General features: G+C 38.7%; 1 protein-coding gene across 6 annotated transcripts in view; it reads right to left on the bottom strand.

The window, feature by feature from the left end:
* The window catches only part of STARD9 (StAR related lipid transfer domain containing 9), a 107,208-nt gene that overhangs the window by 9,945 nt on the left and 73,148 nt on the right, over positions 1-24,115 (bottom strand). For all 6 annotated transcript variants that reach the window (XM_068683997.1, XM_068684002.1, XM_068683999.1 and 3 more), the window contains 4 exons: positions 23,961-24,008; positions 16,613-16,803; positions 12,563-13,046; positions 629-11,716 (listed from right to left, as the gene is read on the bottom strand). In XM_068683997.1, the coding sequence (XP_068540098.1) occupies positions 629-11,716; positions 12,563-13,046; positions 16,613-16,803; positions 23,961-24,008 (11,811 nt within the window). The remainder of the gene's footprint in view (positions 1-628; positions 11,717-12,562; positions 13,047-16,612; positions 16,804-23,960; positions 24,009-24,115) is intronic.

Genomic DNA, 24,115 nt, shown 5'->3' with positions numbered 1-24,115 from the left:
TTCTCCCCCTCCTCATCTAAAGGAGGGGGAGTGAGAGAGCGGTTGTGGGGTTTAGCTGCCCAGTACGGTAAAACCACCACAGTAGCTCCTCCTGTTTTTTTTTTTTTTTTTTTTTTTTTTTTTTTTAGTTACGACTTCCAAAACATTTCTATAATCCAATCATAATTTAGGAACTTATTTTTTTCATAATTCATTCTGCTGCGTATTTATGGGTATTTACATGGTTTTGGATATTCACACAACAACATCTATTCACAGAAGCAAGAGATGTGTAAACAGGATGCTTTGATTATTTTTACACTGCAGTAAGTCAATGAAATACACTTGCATGGTCACCAGGTATGCATGACCACTCTTAGAGCTACTGGAAATTTTAAAACTGGGGTGACGTTAGATTTGAATTACACTGAATCTTATACTTGTCCTTGTTTCCTTTAAGTAACCTCTAAATTTTCTTTTGAATGCATTATTTAACTATATATAAAACAATTGCAATACTTATTTCTTCACATATAGTTCACTCAGTGTGACCAAGTGATTAAGTGCCCTTTACTGTGTATTATTTATCCTGCATGAAGTTGTACATGAAATGAATTCAAAATACTTAATACAACTCTGAGTAATTTACCTTTCATAAAGCTGTTGCTTTACTGGAATGGCCATCAGGTCATCTGCAGTTCCACTCTGCAGAACCCTCAGCAGCGCGTCCGTTTCCCCAATGCCGTAATTCAGCTTTGCTTCGGTCAGTTCCACACTAAGGGGATGCTGATGCAGATCCAGGTGTATGCCAGACATAATCTGAGCACGTTCTCTCTGAAGTCTCTCAATCTCTCTGCTTCTGCTGTCACACAGCTGGGATTTCCCTTCTATTTCCATTGCTTGTTTGCTTCCAGGCTTAGTTTCTGCCTGACTTTGTAAGTCAGTTACACTGCCACTCAGGCTGAGTAACGAAGGAGGAGGACTGCCCTTCACACCACACCAGTTGCTGAATTTATTGTGTATGGGTAAGTCACGAAGACTGTAGCTCCGAGGCCTATAAGGCTTTAGAAAAGTATTTTTGTTCAGAGGAATTTCAGTGTCACATTCAGTTTCTGTGACAGAACTTGTATTGTCATCTTGGAAGGAAGTTTGCACATCACTCACATCAGAGAGGAGAGGGCAGCTGCTTTCATTTTTCCAGAAGTCACGAAATTGTAGAGAAGATGCTTCTACCAGAGGTTCTGAGGACTCATTAATGTTTGCCTTACTTAAACATGTGGCACTACTTTTTTGATGAAAAAGTAAGTCAGATTTTGGAGGTGAGTAGTTGTGAATCAAAGCAGAATCAGAATTACCAACATAATTCTCATGTCTAATTCCACCTAAAGAGCCTCTTCCTCCCCCTGTGACGTATGTGCAACGAAGTGAACGTGCCAGTGGATTGCAGTCTCTAACATCACCTGTTAAAACCTCCGTATGGCCAGAGACCTCTAACATACTGCTGGAGTGATACAGTCGTTTTGCACAAATTGTAGCGTGTGCGCCAACAGTGTATCTATGCTGTTGTTCCACATCTTCTGAACCATCCTTTCCTAAAAACTTTTTGGCTGCTTTTTTATCTGAGAAACCTCCAGATGTGTTTCTTACACCCTTGCTGTCTCTAGAAGTGCTTGATTCGCTATCTGTTTCAGTCTGTGAAAAATTGTCCACGTGAGGTTCCATGCCAGACTGCAGACCTGACCTTTGCTTTCTCTGACTGTGAAGGGGACTTAAAGCATCACCAGAATATCCCAAAGGTTCCTTAATAGAGCAGGCAGGCTTACTGAAAGCATTCTGGCTTTTGGGGCTAGCACTAAGAGTAAGAATAGGAGAGGAGGCCCTATCCACTAACAGTGTATTTTTGTAACGAAGTTTTCTTTCTACTGGAACCTCTGGTTCATTAACACTTCTTTTATCCAGAGTACAAGATGCTGGAGATTGAAAGGTGCTATTAGTAGGGCTGCTAACAACAGTGCATGAAGAATCATCTTTCCCTGAACTCAGTGAAGATGATGTGACAGATGAAACTCTGGTACTAGCAAAAGCAGCATTCTGCTGTGTATTTAACGATGTTTTTTGAAAATCTAAGGTCGGAGTAGATGCTCTGGGTAAGAAAGGCAGACGCATAAAGGAATCTTCTAAAATGCTGTCAAGACTGTCGTGGAAGTCAGGATTGTTCAGATTTCTCATCTCTGTTTGTTCTTGTGCTCTTTCTTCAAGAGCGAGAGTTTCCTCCTTCCTTTTGGGAATCTTACCTACATCTGCAACTACTCCTTCCAAATCACAGTCTGCTGTTTGAGCTGCCCTTAATTCGTTTTCCATTTTTACCTGCACTTGTTTTTCTTCATGTTTACTTCGAGGTTCTTCCAAAGTCTCAGTTTGAGTGCCTATATCTGCTGTAGTTTGAGTGCAGCTATCCGATCTAGCAGCTTTTGCACCTTCTTCAGTTTTTCTTTGGCTTATTTTGGCATTTTGTTCATTATCTATAATATTTTGTTGGGAGAGGTTTCCCAATAGCTCAGAAGTGTTCTGGATAAGCTGTGACAGGTGCATGGAGAGGTTCTGCATGCTTGTCCAAGAAGAATGTTGCTGAAGTAAATCTCTGTTTGTTTCCTGCTTTCTGGCAGAAATGTCTGTGTAGCTTCTCTGGTGTCTTCTCTGCCTTTTATACCTTGCTGTAGCCACTGTTTGTGTTCCCTGCTCACATGTAATCCCTGGTGATTTTTTAGAAGACCTTTCTGACTCAGAAGGATATAACAGTACAATTTCATCAACCTGCATTGCAGAGTTACCAGGCTGCACTGAAGGATTCTCAAATTCAGCAGTGTTATTTTCTGTGTTAGATTTCAGTGTTTCAATGGATACATTGCTATACTGCTTGGTATTGTCACTTGAGTAAGCAGATTCGAAGTCTTGTCTGACATCCCATCCTTGAAGGCCTTCAATGCTGCTTAAAGTGCTCGACAAAACTTTTGCAGTAGCATATGAACTGAGATGAGAATGAAAAGGAGAATTCTGAGAATTCAGTCCATTGTCCACACTGGAACATCTCGTAACTTTACGACTGTCCAGGTTTAAAGGCATTTGATTGCAAGACACATCACTTGCACTTCCAAAAACATACTGCTTCCAACCAATCTTGCACAATTCATCTTGTTGCCACGGATGAATATATGGGTTGATATCACTTGAATTAAAATGCATTGCATCTTTATTGTCTTGTGAAAACTTATCTGTTCCTGGCTGGTATCCAGCTTCTTCAGCTCTCCCTTCACTACACTGAGCTACAGAACTGCTCTTTGAATGGGTATTTTCTTCTGCACCCACAGAGCTGTGAGCTGTGTGCAGTAAAGATGGAGAATGAACAGTCCTGTCTTTTGAAGACTGGCTGCTTTGGGTTCTTGCTGCATAATGTACATTTTTTAGATCGCAGTTTGCAAGCTTCTTAGTCTGTGTCATTCTTTGCTGAAATCTGGGTTTAGATTTAACCTGCAGAAAGTTCTTTGATTCCTGCTTTGAAAATCTTTCAACTCCATGAAGATCATCTTCAGTTGGTGATGGAGGCTCTACACTCATATTTAAATCTTGTAATGATTTAGATGCAGAATATAACAAAGGATCTACCTTAGATGAAGCTTCAGAAGTATAATCTAGATCAGAGAACACAGCAATAGCTGGGGCTGATAGTCTATGACTTTGTAGGTAAGGTCTCTGTTCACTTCGTGTACAGCTGTTTGTATTCTGGATAGCAGACCATGACCTTTTGCTCCTGAATTGTACCAATTTGGATTCTTGCGTAGGCAAATCATGGTCTTCTGTTAAAAATTTTAAGGAGTTTGTTTCATTATTCATTAAATAAAACTTCAGTCTTTCTGATTTCAGAGTCTCATTCTTCATTGTATCACCTCCTGTTGTTGAACAACTGTCTGCATCAGCATCAATACTTGAACCTGGATTATTTTTGCAAAGTACAATCCATTTTCTAGCATCTGTATTTGTTTGACCTGGATTAGCACCACCTGTAGGCACATAATGACAGTTGCCTTGCAGATCTGCAGGACTTTTTTCAAAACCTAAAACAGTGTGATACAGTTGTCTGGGATCACTGCTTCTGCTCTTTGCTGGACCAAATGAATTGCACGTGTGTTCAGGATCCACGTTAACATCTCCTGGAAAATCTGTATCCGTTACATCTTGTGGGTCTATTAATTCACTTGTAGAATCTGAAGATACTGCAGTTTGCTTTTCAGCTTCTCTATTTACTGCTTTCCTTTGCTTTTTCTCTACTACAGATTGTTTAGCCTCAGTACTTGAATGCAGTTGTTCCTCATTTCTGTTAAGTATTTTTCTCATTTGTCCCTCTTCAACCAGAATTGACCTTCCAGTATCCCAAAGAGGTAATGATGGTAATGACAGAGAATCAGCGTCATCTGAAACTTTATTTGTGTGTTCTGTACAAGCTTTCTGCGCTAGAACTTTACCCCAGCGGTGCTGATCAACTTTGATATCATTGTCAAATTGTTGACAATTACTTCCATATACAGGTTCCACATCTACAGTGGAATTTTCATACAAAGTAGGGTCTGTGTCTGATACTGGATAATGCCTGTTTTCTTTTGCAAGAGAAAGTAAAATACTTCCTGAAGCATGTACTGGTTCATCAAATACCACAGACTTATCAGACTGAGTGTCTTGCATTTGTAAAACAGCAAATGGAGGATGCTTTAATATACTGGTATGTGAAATACCACATGTGCCAGTTACACCATGGTCTATATCTGCAGCTGAAGAAGATTCTGAAAATGCTGTTAAGGACGGGTAATTAACTTCTGCACATGTTTGGGGAACATCTTCTTTTACAGACTGCACATCTGCAGAACCTGAGGATACTTGCTCTGTCAAAATGGGGTCCTGAAGTGAGTCCTCAAGATGACTAAATATTAGAGATTTTGAGTCATCAAGTAAACAAGTATCGAAAGCACTGAAATTTTTACAGCTTTGAAACAGTTTATCTGTTGGAGCATCTTCTGCAAAGTAGGCTGGAAGACACTTTGATTCTTTACTGCCAATCTCCCGTAGGCTTTGAACAGCAAGCATGCCCGATTCTGGTACAGTCATACTAGAAGTGTTACTGTAGTGCTCTAAGTACTCGTGCATTTTGTTTTCTTTAGTATCATTGCAATTCTGGAAAGAACCTTGAATTATTTTCCCATTTTGATCTGTTCCCACAGCTTCGTCAGGGAGTTTTTTATTCTGAGCATCTGTGGCCTCTGTTACTGCAGAATTATTCCTTTCATCTCCTTTTTGAAGAACATCAGGAAAAGTTACAGATACGCTTAAATCAGTTGACTCTCTTTCAAAGTATTTCGTTTCTTCAGAGAGAACAGCATCATTTTTACATTTGTCTCCATTGCTGTCAATCAAAAATTCTGCAAATGATACTGGGCTATGCATGACACCAGGGCTGCTCTTGTAATTTAGAAGCTCTTTATTAGAATGTGGATTTTCCCACAGAGAGTTTTTCAGACTTTCTGAAAGGGTAGAAATGTTCTCAGAAATGGTACTCTCTGGACAGTCTACACAGCACTTTTCTGAAGTCCTGTGTCCCTGATTTTCTTTTGGCTCATGCTGATACCCAGATATACCAGGAAACCCTGCATTATCATTTTTACTGCTTGTTATACTACAACTTGTGTTTAAGCATTTCTCCTTGTCATCATGTTGTGATGGACTCCCTGAGTGAAGTTCTTTCTCAGTCATATTAATGCTGTGAAATATTTTTTGAGAAGAGATTTCCTGTGTAGAATGCTTTGCTTTTCCCCCTACATCTTCCATCACTTCTTTCTCTGAAAAAGAAAGCAGGTTTGAATTATCCAAGTGCAGTGAATCAGGCATGATGGTATCCTTTTCCTCTTGAAATCGTTCTTCTATGGAATTAAAGCAGTCTTTTGATATGTTGTTAACCATTAAATCCACACTGGGTTCTTCATTGGAGTTGCTATTATCCTGAATTTTATCTTCAGATGAATCAATTTTTTCCATGGAAAATGGATTTTCTTCTGCTCCTTGCTTAAGTGCAACAGTTTCAGATTCATCGCCGCCCACACAATAGAGCACAGAAGAGCTGTTCTCACTGACAGGTTGCCCAGGTGCAGAATTGGGTATGTTGTTACATACAACGGGTTCTTCCTCCTGTCTGTCCAGCGCAGTCTTGTTTTGTGGGAAAGCTTCGTTTCTACTTTGAATTTTATCAGAAAGAGATGCGTCAGCTCCCTCTTTGACTGTTTTACCTGGAGTACTGACACAGACTTCATTCTCCACTAGTGTTTCATAGTAAGGAAGAACCGCTCCCATTCCAGCACAGCTATTAGATGGTTTTGTATGCCCTTCCAAAGTAGTGGGATCATCTGGAACAACATGGGAATTATCAATGACTCCAAGATAGAAAAGTTGATTTACAGACTGGCACAGAGAGTCTTTATCTGAATCTTCATGGATGTTTTCAGTAGACTTCAGTGTTGCTGGTGGATTTTGCTGCTTGCTGGTATCTTCATTGCTTCCAGAAAAGCTGGTAGACACCCACTGGCTTTCTCTTAAGATTTCATCTAATCTGCTGTCATCATGGCAACCATCTTTGTTTTCAGGGAATAGTTCACTGAGGTTTTGTAGAATGATCAGTTCTACCTCCTCTGTGTTTTCTAAAAACATCTGCCTTTCTCTGTCTGTTTTGTCCATTTGTTCTAGATTCATCAAATGCACTTTCTCATCACCAAGTCTGGAGCCTATGGAATCCAATCCACAAATTTCACGTTTTCTAATGATACTTTCATTCAATTTTTCTGAAGTGCCATGCTCAGGATATTGCACAGAGCAACTCATATATGTGTGGCTGTCCTCTTTAAAGCGGAGACGTTTAGATTCTTGCCCAATTGTATATTTGTCAATATTAATATTATCATCAACTGAACACTCATATACATCAGTATCCGTCATCACCGTGTTTCTTGCATCTGTAGCAGGGTCCGCTGAGCCACCATCTTCCCTCACTTCAGTAGGATCACAGTACTGTGAATCATCTACTGACGGTACATTCTCTTCTAGTCCTGAAGCTGTAAGGTATCTTTCAGGGATCTCATACTGATTTAAAATTTCTTCTTCATCATCTCTATCACAATTCATCTGATGCAGAGCTGAAGACTCTTCAGGAAATAAAACATTTTTGTCTGCGCATATGACTTCGTGCTTCATAGTTGGTCCCTCAGTGTTTGTCATGATAATTTGTTCTTCACTCTCAGTCACTTCACATCCACTAACCTTGTTTTCCTGGTCAAAGTTTGCATGGGGTAAGCAATTTGGTATAAAATGTTCAGGTAAATTGCTAGACTCTATTTGCTTTTCATTTTTTTCTAAACTATTTCCTTGCCTACCTGTGATTAGTACTGTTGCAGCTACGTCCTCCATATCAAACACATTTTCTGTTGTTCTGTTTATCTGTAAAAGCCCTTCACAAGCATCAAGGAAGCCCAACGTATCCTGTGTAACATCTGTTGTGTGGGAACACACAGCTGAAGGAGCGTTTTGGGGAGAAACAGAAAGCTCCGGTGAATAAATAGCAATTTCTATTTTCTCACTTTTCTTTTTTGGACAAAAGCTGTTTGTTTTCAGACAGCTATCAGAACACATGAATGCTTTTGATTCCTGAGTGTGTTCCACATCAGTGCTACCTACCTGTGATTCATCTTTCTCTGCCTCTTCATGTGTCAGGCACAGGTTTGTATAAACCTCACACTGAACTTCAGAAGCTACAATATCAATAGGTTTATTCTCTGCACTCCTATCTGCAGTTACACTTTGGGCTTTGGGTACTGGGTAGTCAGGTAAACTTTCTACCTGTCCAGATTTAATTTCCAACATGTTTTTTTCTAAGTTGACTGCACTATTCATCAACTTTGTCTCTTCTTCATCAGTGTTGGCTTTTGCATTCTGATAAGGAAACATAGCTTCTTCTGGATCAGTTTTTGCTTTTCTTAAAAACTTGTATTCTTTGTTTATATACAGACTCTCCTCTTGAGAAACAGTAGCCAACTTATTTGTGTTGTATTCAAATACTCCGAATTCTGAGTTTACATGATCTTCAACAAGTAAAATGTCCTCTGGGCAATCACTTTCAAAACAGGCTTCTTTCTCTACTCTTGATTCAAGTGAAGATTTATTCTTTGTTTTTGTTTCCAATTGAATAGTTGCATCAAATTCCACAGAAATGTCAGTCAGCTTATACATACTGGTTTTTTCCCCTGGTGATTTTGAAGAACATGTGGTACAAAGGTCATTGGAATCTATGTCAGAACAACTTTTTGTGGTACCAACTTCCATAGTATGATTAGATGTAGCATCACCATCTCCTTTCACTATTGTGGCATGCTCCAATAATTTATCACAACTTTCAGTCTCAGAAGCACTTTGAAAAAGATTAACTTTTGGTGAAGCTTGGTAAAATACACTTGAATTGGATTCTGGGAGCAAATTATTTGTACTCTCACAAACAGCAGCAGGGAAGGACTCAGTGTCCTTCCCATTTACATTCACCGTGAGGTAACTTGCTTCATTTACCATTAGGTTTTTATATTTGGGTAGAAAGTCCTTCTGAACTACAACCTGAGAATCGCTTTCACTGCTTTCTGCTCTTATATTGTCAGTGCACAATGTAGAATTTTCTGAAATATGTTGGGATAAGCAGCCTACAGGACCATCTGCTAGCACACATTCAGGGGAGTAATTTTTTGAAACAGGTTTGCTTTTGAATTCGTAATGATTCGATGAAGACAACTCCGGATCCTTTGGTTCATATTCTTCATCATCTCTGAATGAAGGTGCTTCTGACACAATCTCTGCCAAGCTATCCATGCTTGTTTCCATACAGATTTTCTCTTTTTGAGACAACTCTACTGGTGTTGCAGATTGATCATAACTTGCACTGTAAGCTAGAACTAAAGGGTTACATTTATATGTTACCTTCTTTGAGGAAAAATCTGTGTCTATGGTTATTTCTTCTGCAGGTATTTGTTCATAATCTGTATCTTGCATTGTTTCCAAATTACTCTCCCCAGACCTAAGACCTAGCGTAACAGCTGACTCGGCTCCTTGTCTAGCCAATACCTGAAGCTCATAAATGCTTCCTGGAGAGCAGTTCTGATTTGTTAAGTTACTGAGAAAGAAACCTTCATCACAACATGTTGGTATTTCCCTTCTTGGAAAAAGCTGCACATGGTTTCCAAACTGAACTTGTTTTACTGCAGAACTCTGTGTTGAGGCCATGTTATAAGTAAGTCCTGTGGAAGATTCAGCAGCAGGTGAATTGACAGATGCACTTCCAGTGTTCAAATCTGTTATCTTTGATTCTGTCAAGTTATTGTAGTCATCATCTAGGTCATCTTTTTCAATAGTTCTGAAGAAATCATCTTCTAAATCTGAATCTACACAGCCATTCCTCTGCTCCAAAACATGCACAGGCAACACAGAAATAAAAGGTGCTTTTTCCAGATTGTGATCTTTTGGCAGCTCTGGATGAGTTGTAGGGAGAGAATCCTCTTCTTTTCCAGGTACCAGTGACAAGCAGTCTGCAGTGGAGGTGCTTTCCAAACAGCCAAATGTTTGTGTGCATTCAGTGGTAGACCTGTAAGAAGATAATTCATTCAGTTGTTCTTGTTCAGGATGATTTGACGTTGAATGTTCATAATAATCAGGTTTTGCTGAAATGCAAACAAACGAAGAGCTTGGTCCTACTGAACTAACAAATGAGGATGTTACGTCTTGAGATTCCAAAGGAGAATTTTCATTAGCATTTGTCCATTCCTCAGTAATCCTATTTAATGATCCATTCTCAGAAACTCTGCTTGCAGCTGTTGTTTCAGGTAAAGGTATTTCTGATGTGTCAGAGGAGAAAGATGAGTTTAATTCATTTATACTATGTGATAAATGAGTAATGCTGTGTATCTGCTTAGAGCCAGAAACAAAAGAAAATTCAGCAGCTGACTGTTTTAGGTCATCTTTCTTCAGCCAACCCTCTGGTTTGCTCAAAGAGTAGAGACGAGCGTTTTGAAATTCCAGATTTCCATGGGAAGAAGGTACTGTTATTCTGGGGCTGCCGATTTCAACCTTTGAGTCACAGGAAGACTGAGCAGCCACAGGAAGACCATAATATAGCTGCCTATCAAGCGACCTTTCTTGTTGTACAAAAGAGACTGTTGCCTCCTTCAGAAACTGCTTGCAAGCATTACTGGAAGCAGGCTGTGATTTAGTGTCCAAGTAGAAGGAACTACTCAGCTTTAGGTTGTAACTTGTTCCTTCTGTATCTCTATCACAGTTTCTGGACTCACAGTCTTCCTCAGTCTGTATAGTTGGTGATGTTGGAGTTTGTAACTTCCAAAAAATCTCTGCTGGCACTTCATCAGATGAATCAGATTTGGATTCTTCTACTGGGTCTTCTGCTGGTACCTCTTCTCCATCACCCAAGCTGTCCAGAGAAAAGCTTCTTTCGGCCCTTCCCAGCCTCCTGTGTGATGTGTAGGATGTCACCAGAGATGAAAGATGGTGTTCAGTTCTGCTTTTGTAAAGCCTAGCTGGCTGATGGGGAGCCTTTAACTTGTGAAACTGGCTTTTATTTCGCATTTTGACTTTATTTTCCTTTTCTACCAGAGAGTCTTGTGACATTTGACTGTCATCGCTCTCAGAATCTTCTGGGTTGGCAAAACATTTATTTCTGCTGAAATCTTCTTGTTTCAGTTTCTCTGCAAAAGCTTTTGCATAAGCACAGGAGAGCGAATCTACAGAATAGGAACTGTCAGTATCAGAAATCTCATTTTCATCATCTTCTTGCCAGTTCCCCAGCATATCTGTGGCTGTTTTGGACACTCCAGCACTTAACAGCTCAGCACTGTGCCATTTCTTTTCAGCATAAGAAAGTGGTGTCTGTGTGTTTATCTTAGTGAGATTTCCAACTGATGTTGCTACCATCAGAAATTCCTGCTGTTCCACTGACGATTTCTCATGATTTCGCAAGGCTGAGGTTGGTTCTCTCTTCAGATTCTTGGCTGTTTGGTTTAGATGTGCTGATGGCAGGTTTCCGTACACTACGTCTTTCTTCATTTCTTTAGCAAAATTTTCTGGAGAATTATGGCCCTTCCCGTTGATATCCATTCTAGTCTTTTTATTGGATACCTGAGCTCTGTTTTGTTCTAGATAGCTATTTGCAGGCTGACTCAAATCTCCCGGCACCTTCGCTTTTGTCATTCTTGTCCCTGTAATGAAGGTTTGAGGTTCATCTTTCTCCTTAAAATGATCAGGAGAAGAGCCCTTAGAAGTCTGATTTTGACATCCAGCTTGCCCTGTGCTATCATTCAGCTTTTCCATTTTTTGATCATTTTTATTGATATGAGCCATGATAGCTGAATCATTAGAGTCCCTTTCTGCTCCTTTTTTACTTCTAAATGAGGATGCTTTTTGTTTTTCAGTTAGCTGCTTCTGTACTAAAAAGGAGGTACCTTTTTCATCATTAAGGTCATCATCCCTGGAAACATCTTTAACTTTTCTGAAAGGATGTTCTACAGATGACAACTTCTCAGATGTATTGCCTTCACAGCATTGGTCGGTATTTGGTGAGGTAGATAACTTTGAGATAGTCTCCCCCTTCAACAAACAGCTGTGGGAATAAATAAGAAATATAGGCCAATACTTGCTTGAATAACATACTTTACATTTCGACATCAGTAACACCTTGCATTTTAAGAGTAATGACACATGAAGCAAGAACCTCAATGCCTTTCAAACTCAGTTTCTAGAGAGAATTAAAAAAATGCATATTCTGTCAGTGACCATACAATCCAGTCCCGTAGATATCCTGAAATAATTTCTATAAAGCAAAAGAATAACTTGATGCTGTGTTGTATAGCTTGGTATTTAGTCTCTATAGTCTAAAGTAGCTGCAAATGTTAGTTAAAAGTAAAGGATAGCTCTTAAGTCATAGTAATTCACTTAGCAGAGTTAAGCTAATTCCTGCTTCTGGGACTATGCCGTGATAATGACACTGTCACCCCAATTTTTAGCATTGTGTAGAGATGTTCATTTAGCTTGAGAATCACCCTAATGATAAAAATGCTCAGAAGGAATACTTTGACTCTAATTACAATAAAATAATGGAGAAATCATTATTTAACAGTGATTTGAACAAGGTAAGAACAAAAAATTAACTCACTTCTGGAAAACATTTACAATGAGGTAAAAAATGCAGAAAAGCTTGAGAGAGGAAAGAAACAAAACACCGAGAAAGACTGTGTCAGAGAGGTAAGCCATGAATGCACTGTACAAATCTAAGGAAAAAGAACAAACAACTCCAGTGTGGCATACAGTATAGTATATTCAGTGATATTACAAGTTTTAGCATTGTATCAATAAACTGAAAGGCATTCTGGATTACAGGTGGCCAGTGAAAATACCTTAATTTAAATTATTTTTGAGAGTGCAGAGGAATTGGTAGATGTTAACTTACCTGGGTACCCGGGGCAGATGGAAGTTACAGAACGAATGCTGCCTGTGTTGCAAGGAACTTGAACCCAATGACCTCCTCCTCTTTTGTAACGGGTGATCCCGAGAGGCCTGTACTGCAATATTTTGGTTTAGGACTCGGGGTTGTTTCACACACACTTCACTGAGCCAGCAGCTAGCTTCTAGCTGCTCTAGATTTTGTTTGGCTTCCAATAATTTCTGCTTCTTGACTATCCTTTCCAGCTGGAATTTGACCTTTTTCCGTCTAATGTTTCTTTCTGCCTTTTTTAAGGAGTACCTTCTCAAGAGCTCCAGCTGCACCAGTGTTTTCTTGTTCTGCTGCAGCAGGGAAGGACAGATTTCCTGCCCAATGCTACTCTGCACCTCAGCCTCTGCATACAGTGTAGATTCTGTTTGCACTGCAAACTCCCTCTGTTGTTGCTGAAGGGCAGCTAGTCGGTTATTCTCATTTATAAGCCACTGTTGGTCTGTAAACAAAACAATGATTGAAAGAAAGTAAAAATCATAGGAGAAAAATTATTCATTAAGTTAATTGTCCATGAGAGCCATTTCAGAACAGAATTCCTACATATGTAGAGCAAAGCCTTGACAAGACATTTAGAGAAAAATGTATCATTAGTGTACTGAAAACCCATTGGGAGAAATGCTCAGGTAGCAACTAATACTGCAAGATATGAACAGGGGGTTTGGCTGACACAGCTAAGAAACTGGTGAATAAGACCTTGTCTGTAAGCAAAAAGTTTAACACTTTCCAAAAGGATACAGACTTAGATATTCAATTTCTCAGAGATTACACTCAATTATCTCAATGTTTTTTCTTACAATACAGAGGACATATTTCAGTGCCCAAGTTTCTTCCTGCACAGTTTTCAGTCATGAGGAAGGTATCTGCAGTAGTGAACTATGACTTGATCAGCTTTTATAATGTGAAATACACTACTACTTTTGCCTTAACTACTCTGAAGTCACATTTTAAAGTTCAAATGCTTTACATAGGGAATGAACATATGTGCACTGTGAGAGGAGTTAACACAGGAACATCTACGGCTGCTTCAGAAGCACTTGCAAAAATGTCTGATCAGAGCCCATACATCTCGCACATGAGCACATTAGCATGCAATGTACTTGAAATCAATGAGAAATTCCTGTGGCAAGGACATGGGTGAAGGCAATGCAATCTTTAGTTATAAGATGAACACACCTAAAAAAGGCATATCACCAGTCAATGCATACATGTATTTCTCATAAAATCTCCAGTCTACTCCATAAAGGGAGTTATATTCTCTCTTTTAACGAATGTCCCCCATATTTCATAAATGCTAAACATGCTTTTCTCACAAACCAATTGATTAGCCTCATTTGATAACAGAGTATTTTACATCTGCTTAAATTATTCATCTTTTCTAAGTATTCAGAGAACCTGATCTTTGCAGTCAATGGGGAGGCAGTAGAGGACACAGAATACCACGTTGATTTGTTTTTAACTCTTGAAGCAAGACCACTTTACTCCATGCAGGGGAAGTGCTTAGTGGTTTTTCAGCATTTAGGCATGTTCTCTTAAAGAGTTTGTTCATTTTTAGGCTAGTATGAAAATATACATATTCAGCTGCACAGTTAACCAAAAAACTAAAATAAAATCCTTAGCTGAAAAAGCAACATACAAATCACAGGTAAAGTTCCTTCGTAAGTAGACCATTTCTCAAAGGACAGAAGCTTTTCAAAGCACTTCTAGCTTCCTAGCAGCAACACTTTTTTTGGATGGGTTTATCTTCAATCTGCAGCCTCTTACTGAAGAACTACCTTTAGTTACTCATTCATGGGGTTAGGAAATCAGAGGTATTTAACTTTGATATGGTGAATGAGGGCTATCTGTAGCTCTTTGTAAGACAGGTGAGTGGCAAGAGGGGAATTTTGGGCTGTGGAAGTTTCCCTAATTTAAGAAATGTAGCCATCATTATCCATAAGCATTGTGAGCATTACTTGCTTGGTGACTACAGATCTTGTTAAACATAATTCATTAGTGATCCCCACCTCTGTGATTCTCCTGTTCAGTTTATGTTGGCAGCTATGCACACAGTACATGCGTAGAAGTATGGAAACTACAGGTAAGTACAGTTCCTTTATGAATAAAAGGAAAGCATTTTAGTCATAGTTTTAGTTATTTTTTTCTTAATAGCATCTTTAACTTTTACATACAAAACAGTTTTCCCAACTCTTAATTTCCAGATCTGTCCTTTGCAGTGTGTTTCTACCAAGGAGAATATTTGGCAGATGAGAGTGTCCCTGTAATAGAGCTGCAAGCCCTAAGATGCTAATTAACGTCTACTCACTAACTTGCCTCTGTCAGGAGCTGAGAAAAAGATAATGCAGAAAAGGCTTTGGTGGGCTGCCAAGTGAAGAATTGTATTTGGCTGGCAAAAACTGCCCGTCTGGTTAAGCTTTGCATGAACACAGATAAACAGTGAAAGTAGATTGGAGCAGAGAACAAGTCTAGATTTGAGAAATTAAGATATTTTGGAGAAACTCTGTACTGTCTACATACCTTAAGCCCACCTACTTCCTACTTCCACAATTTTCTCTTTAATCTTTTATTTAAGGTGGTGTAATTGAAAGATGGCAGACTGTGTAAGTTTGGCTCTGAGAAACCTCAAAAAATTCAAAAATCATTCCTCTTCCAGGAACCAATAGCAGGCCTTGCCAAATGGAAATGGTGTTCTCTCTCTGTTGTTCCTTATCAAGAAACTTGGACCAAATCATTCATTAGAAGGTAACTAGAAGAACACAATAGCAACCCTATTCAGTGGTCAAGAGATTCTCAAGGTTTAAAATGTTGCCAAATCAGTCTACAAAATCTTTAACAGGCAGTCACCAAGAAAAACCTTGCTGAATATATCTGCATGCAAAGCAGCATCTCTCGGGGATGGAAGCCACTGATGCTAGCAAACACTTCTCCAAATAGGCTTTTCATGGCATAGTTAGCGTAGAGCTGAAGTTTGTGCCAGACCAGTATCACCAGTATTTTATCCAATTACTTTCAGTTCAGGAAGACAACAGTATCTCTGCTGAATCTGGCCTACAGGATGTATATGCAATATAACACTGATCACTGTAGAGTTCCTGTTGAAGTTAAAATCTCAAAAAAACTAGAACTTTCTCACTTCATTACACTTCCATCTGAAAAATGCAAGCAGACAAAACACCATAAAGCTTTAACCTGAAATGAATTATAATGTGTTTCAAAATCTTCTGCTGAGAACTAAGCATGAAGCGAACTTCAGTGTCCCACCTACTTCTCAGATGAGCACTGCTTAAAACTCACAAAGCAACCACAGTTTGAAGCATGGTTCTATGCCACGGGCCTTCCCTAAAAGCACATGAATAAGGTCTGCACTGTGCTACTGGTGAGATCATCGACAAACGCATAGACAGAGCACGTTAACCAACACATGTTGCAGTTCCAAGGCATCAGCTCTCTCAGAAGTGCTGCTAGGTTCCTATGTCATGCTGTTGTTAGAGCAGTTTCCCTTGAAAACTTATAGAACTACCATGGCCATCTGAATTTCAGTCTCTTGGAACAATGCAATGGATGAAGCACAGATAAATCAAAAGAAAACTGTGAAATACAATGGAAAACTCAGTCTATGAGTCTCACATGGGAGAGTTGCACTACAGATACAATCAGAGCAAAACTGCAGGGAAGCAGGATGGGGAGCAGCTGGGGAGATGAGAGGCTCAGTGCCACAGCAGGAACAACGTGTTGGTGCTGTCTCTCCCAGCAGTGACCTGCAAAGATAATTACTGCTGCTGGGGCACTGCAAAGGAGCCCTGTTAGTCCTGTTAATCAAAGCTTGATAATTGTTCTCAAGGGAAAGGCAATAATAGGAGAAAACTAGTAATAAGCTGTAAAAATAAACTTCCACCCATAACACAAAGCATAACTAAGACAAAAAAAAAACAAACAACAAAACATGAAGAGGATGAAAGAATTCAGTAATGGAAGGGAAGTGAGAGAGGGCAGGAGGCGGGTACCTACTTTCTTGGATCTGCTGGTTGATGAGTGCTTGGTCATTTTCTAGTTCCTGCTCTGCTTTGATCTGTCCTCTGAGGATCTGCTGCTTTAAATCCTCAACATAGAGTTGCTGCCGTTGAATTTGTTTCCTGTGGAAAGCTTCCTGGTCTCTCAGTTTCTGCTGGTACTCTTCATGCACAGCATCTATCTCTCTGCTGTTAGAAATGTTGATAATGAATTTAAACCAGAAAAAAATACCAAGCATTTGTAACAAAACAAGTCATCTTACTGAAGAAACACAGACAACATTCAGGGGATTGTTTTGTTCAGTAAGGGTGCATTACACAAAATACTCATGATGGTAAAGTAGCTGAGTACGTGTGTGTCACAGCAGGCTGCAGTCCTGTATCAGAAATGCCAGCATTCCTAAAAGTTGACATGGTGAAGCAGAAAATTCCATCACCAGAAAGAAGGCAAAAGGAATTTAAAAAATACTGTCACTTATCATTTTGCTGAAGATCTTCCAAAAAGGAAATTGGAGGGAGAAGGGGGTGTTACTGTTTTATAAATTTATAACCAGTATTATAGGATGTTTTTCATGTGAGTACTTCAAAGAGTTTTTACAGAAATGTAAAACATTTTTTCTCTTCTTACAGATTAAAAATCTTCTACCTCGAAAGAGTTACTGGAATTACTGAGATTACAGTGAAAGTCTCTGAAAGTATCAAGGAAAGAACTTGATCATCCAATTCTCTCTTGGACGCAGCTTTTCCATTAGGTTACTACTTCTATACATGGAGCGTGACTGTGACCAGAAAAGTGACTAACCTGTGAAAAACTCTACAGTCCCTCCAAGAGGCTTGTTTCCTGACTGTTTGCCAAAAATTTATACACACACACACACTATCTAAATAATATCTATTCTTAGCATGAACCACAACAGCATTGAAGACCTACTAACCCTATGGAAGAAAGGAATATACATTGTACCTATCTGCACATCATCATTAGAAATTCTTAACATTAAAGATTTATTATGTGCGAAGGAGATATATGATATTTACTTGACATTTTATTTCTAAACACCACATTATACACGCATCAGAAAATTAAATATTTAAGTCTTGAAAAATATGTTAATATATCTTACTAATGTATTAAAAGATGTATTCAAATAAATTTATTACGCTTTTTAAAAGAAGCAAAGATGTCAAAACTCTAAAGAGTCCTTGAAGGTCAAAAGAAAAGAAAAACATAATATCAAAGGGAATGCTCTGGAAATGTCACGTTGTTTATAAAATCATTACAAATACAAGGTCAGATGAGCATTTGCCCTTTGCTACATTTGAATTTATTTGAAATCTCTATCTAGGACCATAAGCATTTGTTTGAAGCAGCCATTTCTACAGCAACAACTTCGACTCTGTATGCTAGATTGGCCAACAAAACAGATGAAACAATTAAGCAGCTAAAACCTACATGTCTTCTGGAACACCTTTAGATGTAACATCCATTTTCACTTTCTTAAGAAGCAGCACAAAATCTTGACTACACAAAGCCTTAAAATTCCTGATTATTTAAAATATTACTGACTCTTTTCCACTCACCTGAGGAAAACAGAATTTGTTTATGTATACACAATGCTGATGAGAATAACTGAAGAGGAGCATCTTCTATTCAATTATCTGTTATTGCACGGTGCAGTCAAAGTAAAAACTTTGTCACTGCCATCTGCTAAATGGCTTGTGTCTATTTGAGACCTACAGAAACAAATCACAACAATAGGCAGCTCCAAGTTCTATTTGTCCTTGGCTTGACTGCTAAGATGCCAACAGTCTGTGATTTGTATTTGTTTCTCTTGGATGAACAGTAATCAATGCCCAGGAAACAGGACTGGGACACCTAGTTTCATATTCACCTGAAACAGGTTTGAATTGACATTTTACTAATGCCCTGTAAGGCTCCTGTGGCTGTTTCATACCCAGGCTGTTTGGTTGTTTCTACTGACACCAACCGCTGGGGGACAAACTTAGAGGTTAAAGGTGGTCTGGTTAACTAAAGAATCATCCCTTTCTGAATATAAAATGAAATCTGAAGAGTCTATTTTAGAAAAAGCTCCCATGTTTTTAATAAAAACATGGGGAAGGCTTTCCATAAATGAGGATTCAAGGTTATGTTCTATATTTTCCAATATATACGCAGTAGCTAAAGTACTAAATCAGTAACTGAACTACCGATCTGAGACAGAAGACCCCTCTGATTCTGGAGCACTTACATCACCTCTGTGCTTTCATGCACTTAGGTTGCAAGGTCTTCATGGCAAGGACTGCCTTTGAATACTTATGCACTACTTATCCTAAGAGAGCCTTGATGTCAGCTCTTGCCGATACATTAGAAGTAATAAACCTTAATAGCAATTGTACATGTGAAGTCTATGCACAATGCTGATGATGGGGTAGACTTCAGCCTCTTTTGCCAACATATAAAAGCTCTGAGTCCTATGGTGGTAGGACAGCTGAAAAATCTGAATCTACATTTGTTACTGAACATTTGCATGACCTTGGGAAATCACTTAGTCTGAGACATGTGAAAGAAGCAAAATACATTCATCCAAGAGAAGTGAGGAGAATCCATTAACCTTATCAAATATTAGAAAGTCAAGTATTAAAAGAGCTGATTTGTATTCATTTAACATTATCAGCAGCATTCTGTATGAGATTGAGGAAACAGAATAAGTCGTTGCCAATAAGGCTGAAAAGCGGAGTTTGGTAACAAAACAGTAGACAAAGAATTCTTGTTCCACATCTGTTTACTAAAACTACATAAAATTCCTTTTACAAAAACATCTTCTGTTCTTAACCTGAGTTTTTGCTTGCAGTCATCCTATCATAATTCAAACAAATTGAAAAGCAGAACTTCGAAGTATGTGAAAACTCAATGCTGCATTTCAATCGTAAGACCTCAAAATGCTCATGGGGGCAGTTAGGTAACACCTATTTACAGGCGGGAGAGAGTAACAAGCTCTTCCCGTACTTTCCAACAACGTGAAAAACATCCCACAGCCATTATAACGAATCAGGGAATAAGCATTGCAAACAACGGACACAGAACTGTGGTGTTTGCTGTTCTCAGCAGCACTAGCGTATTCCCTCATGTATGGGATAATAGCTTTTTGCTGATCTGACATGAAATTGTAAGATCCTTTCCAACAGGCATGTGTGTTTGCACATACAGCAGATGCTGGCCAAACTAATGTTATTACTGACAGCTCCATACTATGACTACACCCCATACGAGCCAAGAGTACAGATGCACAGCCATACTTCACTTTGGATCTTGGAAAAGACACACATCACCAGCAACCACAGCAACCATTACCATATTATTACTACCATGTTTTGGTAAGGTAGCTGGATGGAATGGTTCTCTCTCTAAGACTGAAGTTTCTGTAATAAAAGGTAGGTGGATTGTCCCACTGCTGCTGAAGGTATATATAGAAATTGCAGTTCTGCTGCTATTTCAGTGCCTCTTTGCCTCATCTCCTCATTTTTAATAGTACAAAACAACAACCAGGCAGGGTGGTAGGGACAACTCTGAATACCAACACTGAGACTGAACATCCATGAGCTTTTTACAAAGTCGCTTCTTAAGATGGTTTTCTCAAGTGGAAGAAAAAGATAATGAAAATTGATGCACAGCCACTTACATAATACAGGTATTATGGCAGAAGATGGAATGTTTTCCCCCTGGTTGTGAGCTTACTGACCATGAGAGTAAAACGAATGATTGGCTTGGGGTACAGATCTGTCTCTCACAGAAACTGCTGAAACCAAGAACACGAATTGAGAATGCTTCCTCCTTTCTACCTCTGAACATGCTATGTCATGTCAACACATCCTTGCTAGTTTGTAGAAATACCACCACAAATTAAACTCAAAAAGGAGGTGACAATGGCCCTAAAAGAAAATAATAGATTCACACACACACAGTGGCTAAATCACCTAGTAGGCAATGTAAAGAACAGTTTTTGTAGCACATATTTGAATGATTAAACTAAAAACAAATATCAATTCAATTAACATAAGAATATAGTCATATTCTGAAAATGGTGAACAAAATCACTCATTTCTTTCATCTAAAATGTCTTAAATAAGATGTACTATTAAATTAATACTTGAAATACAGAAATCCTACGATAAAGGAATCAAGCACAGATCAATTTCTGCTACTGCGTATGTTCCTCCCTCCCCATAAAAGCAACCTGCATTCAGTACAGTTATAGCAGGAAATAACCTCGGGACAAATGTAAGACAAACAGCTTCGTTTCTGTAGACACAGACATATATAAAATCTTGGTTTCATAGGACCGGTATACTCTGGCATACAGCATATAAAAAAAGCAACCCTGCATAAAATTTCATAAAAGCATGCAGATTTCTAGGTGTACCAAATGCAGCAAGAAGTGTCAACAGTTACCCCTCCTCCAAGTAAACCTTTTAAAATAGCAATTAAAATTACAACAGCAAGATAATAACCTTAAAATAAACATAGCAAATTACAGAGAAAAAAATAATCGTATTATACCAATATTGCTGGATTGTTTTTCCATCTCATTTTTCTCTCCTCAAAGTTTGCATGACGCATGCTAAATGAACCATCTGTAAATCCACATTTTTTCCAGCCTGTTTTGTCGTCAGCTCTCCGGGATCCTATTGTGCAATTCTCCTCCCCTCTTCCCCAAACACTTCTACTGCTGATGCAGAGGCTGGCGGCTCCTACAGCATAATGCAGTTTTCAGTAACTATGGCAGCAAGAGCTCTGTGGTGAGGCAGAACGCTTTCTGCAACAAAATCTTCAGGCTCAGACAGAGAAACTCAAGTGAAAAAAAATAAAGAAAACGCAAGGAACACTTGCTAAGAGCTGTTACTTGTCATTTTTCCCTAAAGAAAACATCAGTCAAGCTAGCATCCCAGTCCTTCTGTCTGCCTAGTATTGAAGTCAATTTTTCTTTTACTAATGATTTTTTCCAGGGGGAAGAAGAGTTAATAAAGCAGAGGGAAAAAAAAAAAAGATGTTGGCAAGACCTTTTGCATATTTGCAAATCCCAGCATTGTGAGCAATCACAAACCAGGGTTACAAGCCTATCCACTGATATATATTCCCCCGCCTTGCTCCATCCTCCCCCTCTCCACACGTGTCCGACCTGGGGCCCTTCCCGCAGGGTCTCAGAGCATCACAGCAAGCAGCTGCACGGGACCAGCAGAGGAGACTGAGTACATCTGCTTCTGCCTAGCACTGAGGCTCAAACCTCTCCCTTCTCTTCCCTAAAGCAAAGGGAAAAATGATGCAGGAGCTACGAAGCAATGCCACTGGCACAATTCAAAGCAAAAGTTGGGGGGTGAGGGGCAGAAGTGGAAACCAGAAATTAGTAAGAACATCCAGCAGAGTCAGAAAGCTTTGGAAGTAAGGGACCTTCAGAAATATGTACACAGAAGAATCCCATTCAGCGCAGTCACCATCAGGCAAAATATCATTCATATTTTTGATTAGCTTATTTGCTTACAAGTTTTGCTTGTTTTTTAGCTTTTCCACAAAAACAAAACAAAACAAATCAAAACCTCCTTTTTTTCTTTGCTTAAACCCCAAAACAACAGTAAGGCAATGACTTGGTTAAGGCAGTCCTTTAAATACACTTCTAAAACAGACTTCTCTTTGGCAAGGAATCACAGGCACAAGACACAGATACACACTCCAGTAAAGGTCACTGCTGCATTGCTAAATTCCAGTTCAGCTGTAACTACAAGCTACCACAGGCTACCCCTTATGATTTCATTTATATTTAGAATTAGTTAATGCCCCTGCTAAATCACCCTTTTGCTCTAAGTTCTGGAGCTGCTGTAATTGACATAGTGACATACTAATATGAGAGTGTAATAGTTTTGTGAAATATTTGGGATCTTTTAAGGGTTGCAAAAGCCTTCTTTAACTTGCATTTATACAGCAGTTTGAAATTCTCAAGTGATAGCTATTAGTAAGAACACGAAGTATTATTTTTACAAATACTAATTGGACTAGCTGCACTGTACCAAATTAGCTGTTGTGTTCTCCAGTATCAGCCTTATCTATGGACACTATTTCCTTTCCAATCCAGTAGGATTTCCCACGTTCTTAAAAGCCATTTTGTTTTGGGTCTTGGTATTTTCAGGGAGAAACCTTAAATATATTCTAAGAAGCTCCAATTCATTCTGTGTACTGCTGTATCCCTGGACTCTAATGGAACTACTCCATTTTTTTATTATTTTATTTATTTATTTTTAATCAGACTAGCAAGACAACAGAAATAGAGTTTATAGTTATATGCAGGATGGTATTAAGGCAACAACAGGAGCAAGAACCTCATTATGGTATTAAGGCAATAACAGGAGCAAGAACCTCATTATCTACTTATGTGTGGTGATGCTGTCACATGATTGTTGCCAGTCACAAGCCTTCCATGTGTTTGCTGGCCTCCGATAAGCATCAGAAATATGAGGTGCTGGGCTCTTTTGGGAATATGAACAAGTAGCCAAGTAACAAGCACATTGAACCCTACCTCTTTTCAAAGAAAGTTCCATGCTTAAAGTTTTAATAATTGGGTTCAATGGTAAAAATGTGTTCCCTCTCTCATTTCTGAAAATATTTTAATATAAAATTAGAGCTTGAACAGGCAATTCAACCTAATGAAAGCAGATGAGAAAAATAATGTAATCATACTGACAGCACAAGAAATGAGATTATAACTGATGATTATGATAATGTGTATGTCAATATGTACTGAAATAAAAATTCCAGAAGAAAGCAAAATACCACCAGTTCCTGATTAAAGAGTACTCAAATGCATGGAAGCCCAATAATTTCAGAATGATTTTTGTGTGCAGTTGCCATGCCTCTTTGCATAAATTGACCACATTCTGCACTAGGAATTCCTTGTTTGGACTCTTACATAAAGCTATTTTCTTCTCAACAGTAGAGAAACCAATTTATCTAAGGAATTTTTGATATACTAATGGGTAAACACAATACTTACCACTGACATCAGATTTATAGTAAATCCCATGGCAGTTGTGATTTTAAAATACAGATTACATGTGCGACAAATGTGCAAAATATTTGCACAAAATATAATATGAAAAAAAAACACGGTTGCAGAGACTTGCTTGTCATTCAGCTACAAGTACAGATTCTTGTTTCAACATAATAAAATCAAATTAAATTTTGGAGCCTAGTTTGCTTCTTCTGGAGGAAGTCAGTGTAGCACAGAAGAAAGGCAAAGCTAGAAGGGCCAAAAAAATTCAGCACGATTTAGACACATCACTTTAAATAGTTTTCTTACCTTATTTCAGGAGACCATTTGTTTTCTTTACAGTTTCTACATTTTTGACTGTAAAAATAAAAATAGGAAATTACAAAGAGATTCAAACAGAAGGCAAAAGAACTTCATTGAAGACTATTAAACACAGAGATGAAGTTATATTTTTCAGTGGAGGA

This window comes from Anas acuta, chromosome 5 (genome assembly GCF_963932015.1).
Source record: "Anas acuta chromosome 5, bAnaAcu1.1, whole genome shotgun sequence".
Taxonomy (NCBI): domain Eukaryota; kingdom Metazoa; phylum Chordata; class Aves; order Anseriformes; family Anatidae; genus Anas; species Anas acuta.
Note: the sequence above shows the minus strand (reverse complement) of the source record. Positions and strands in the feature narration are given on the sequence as shown.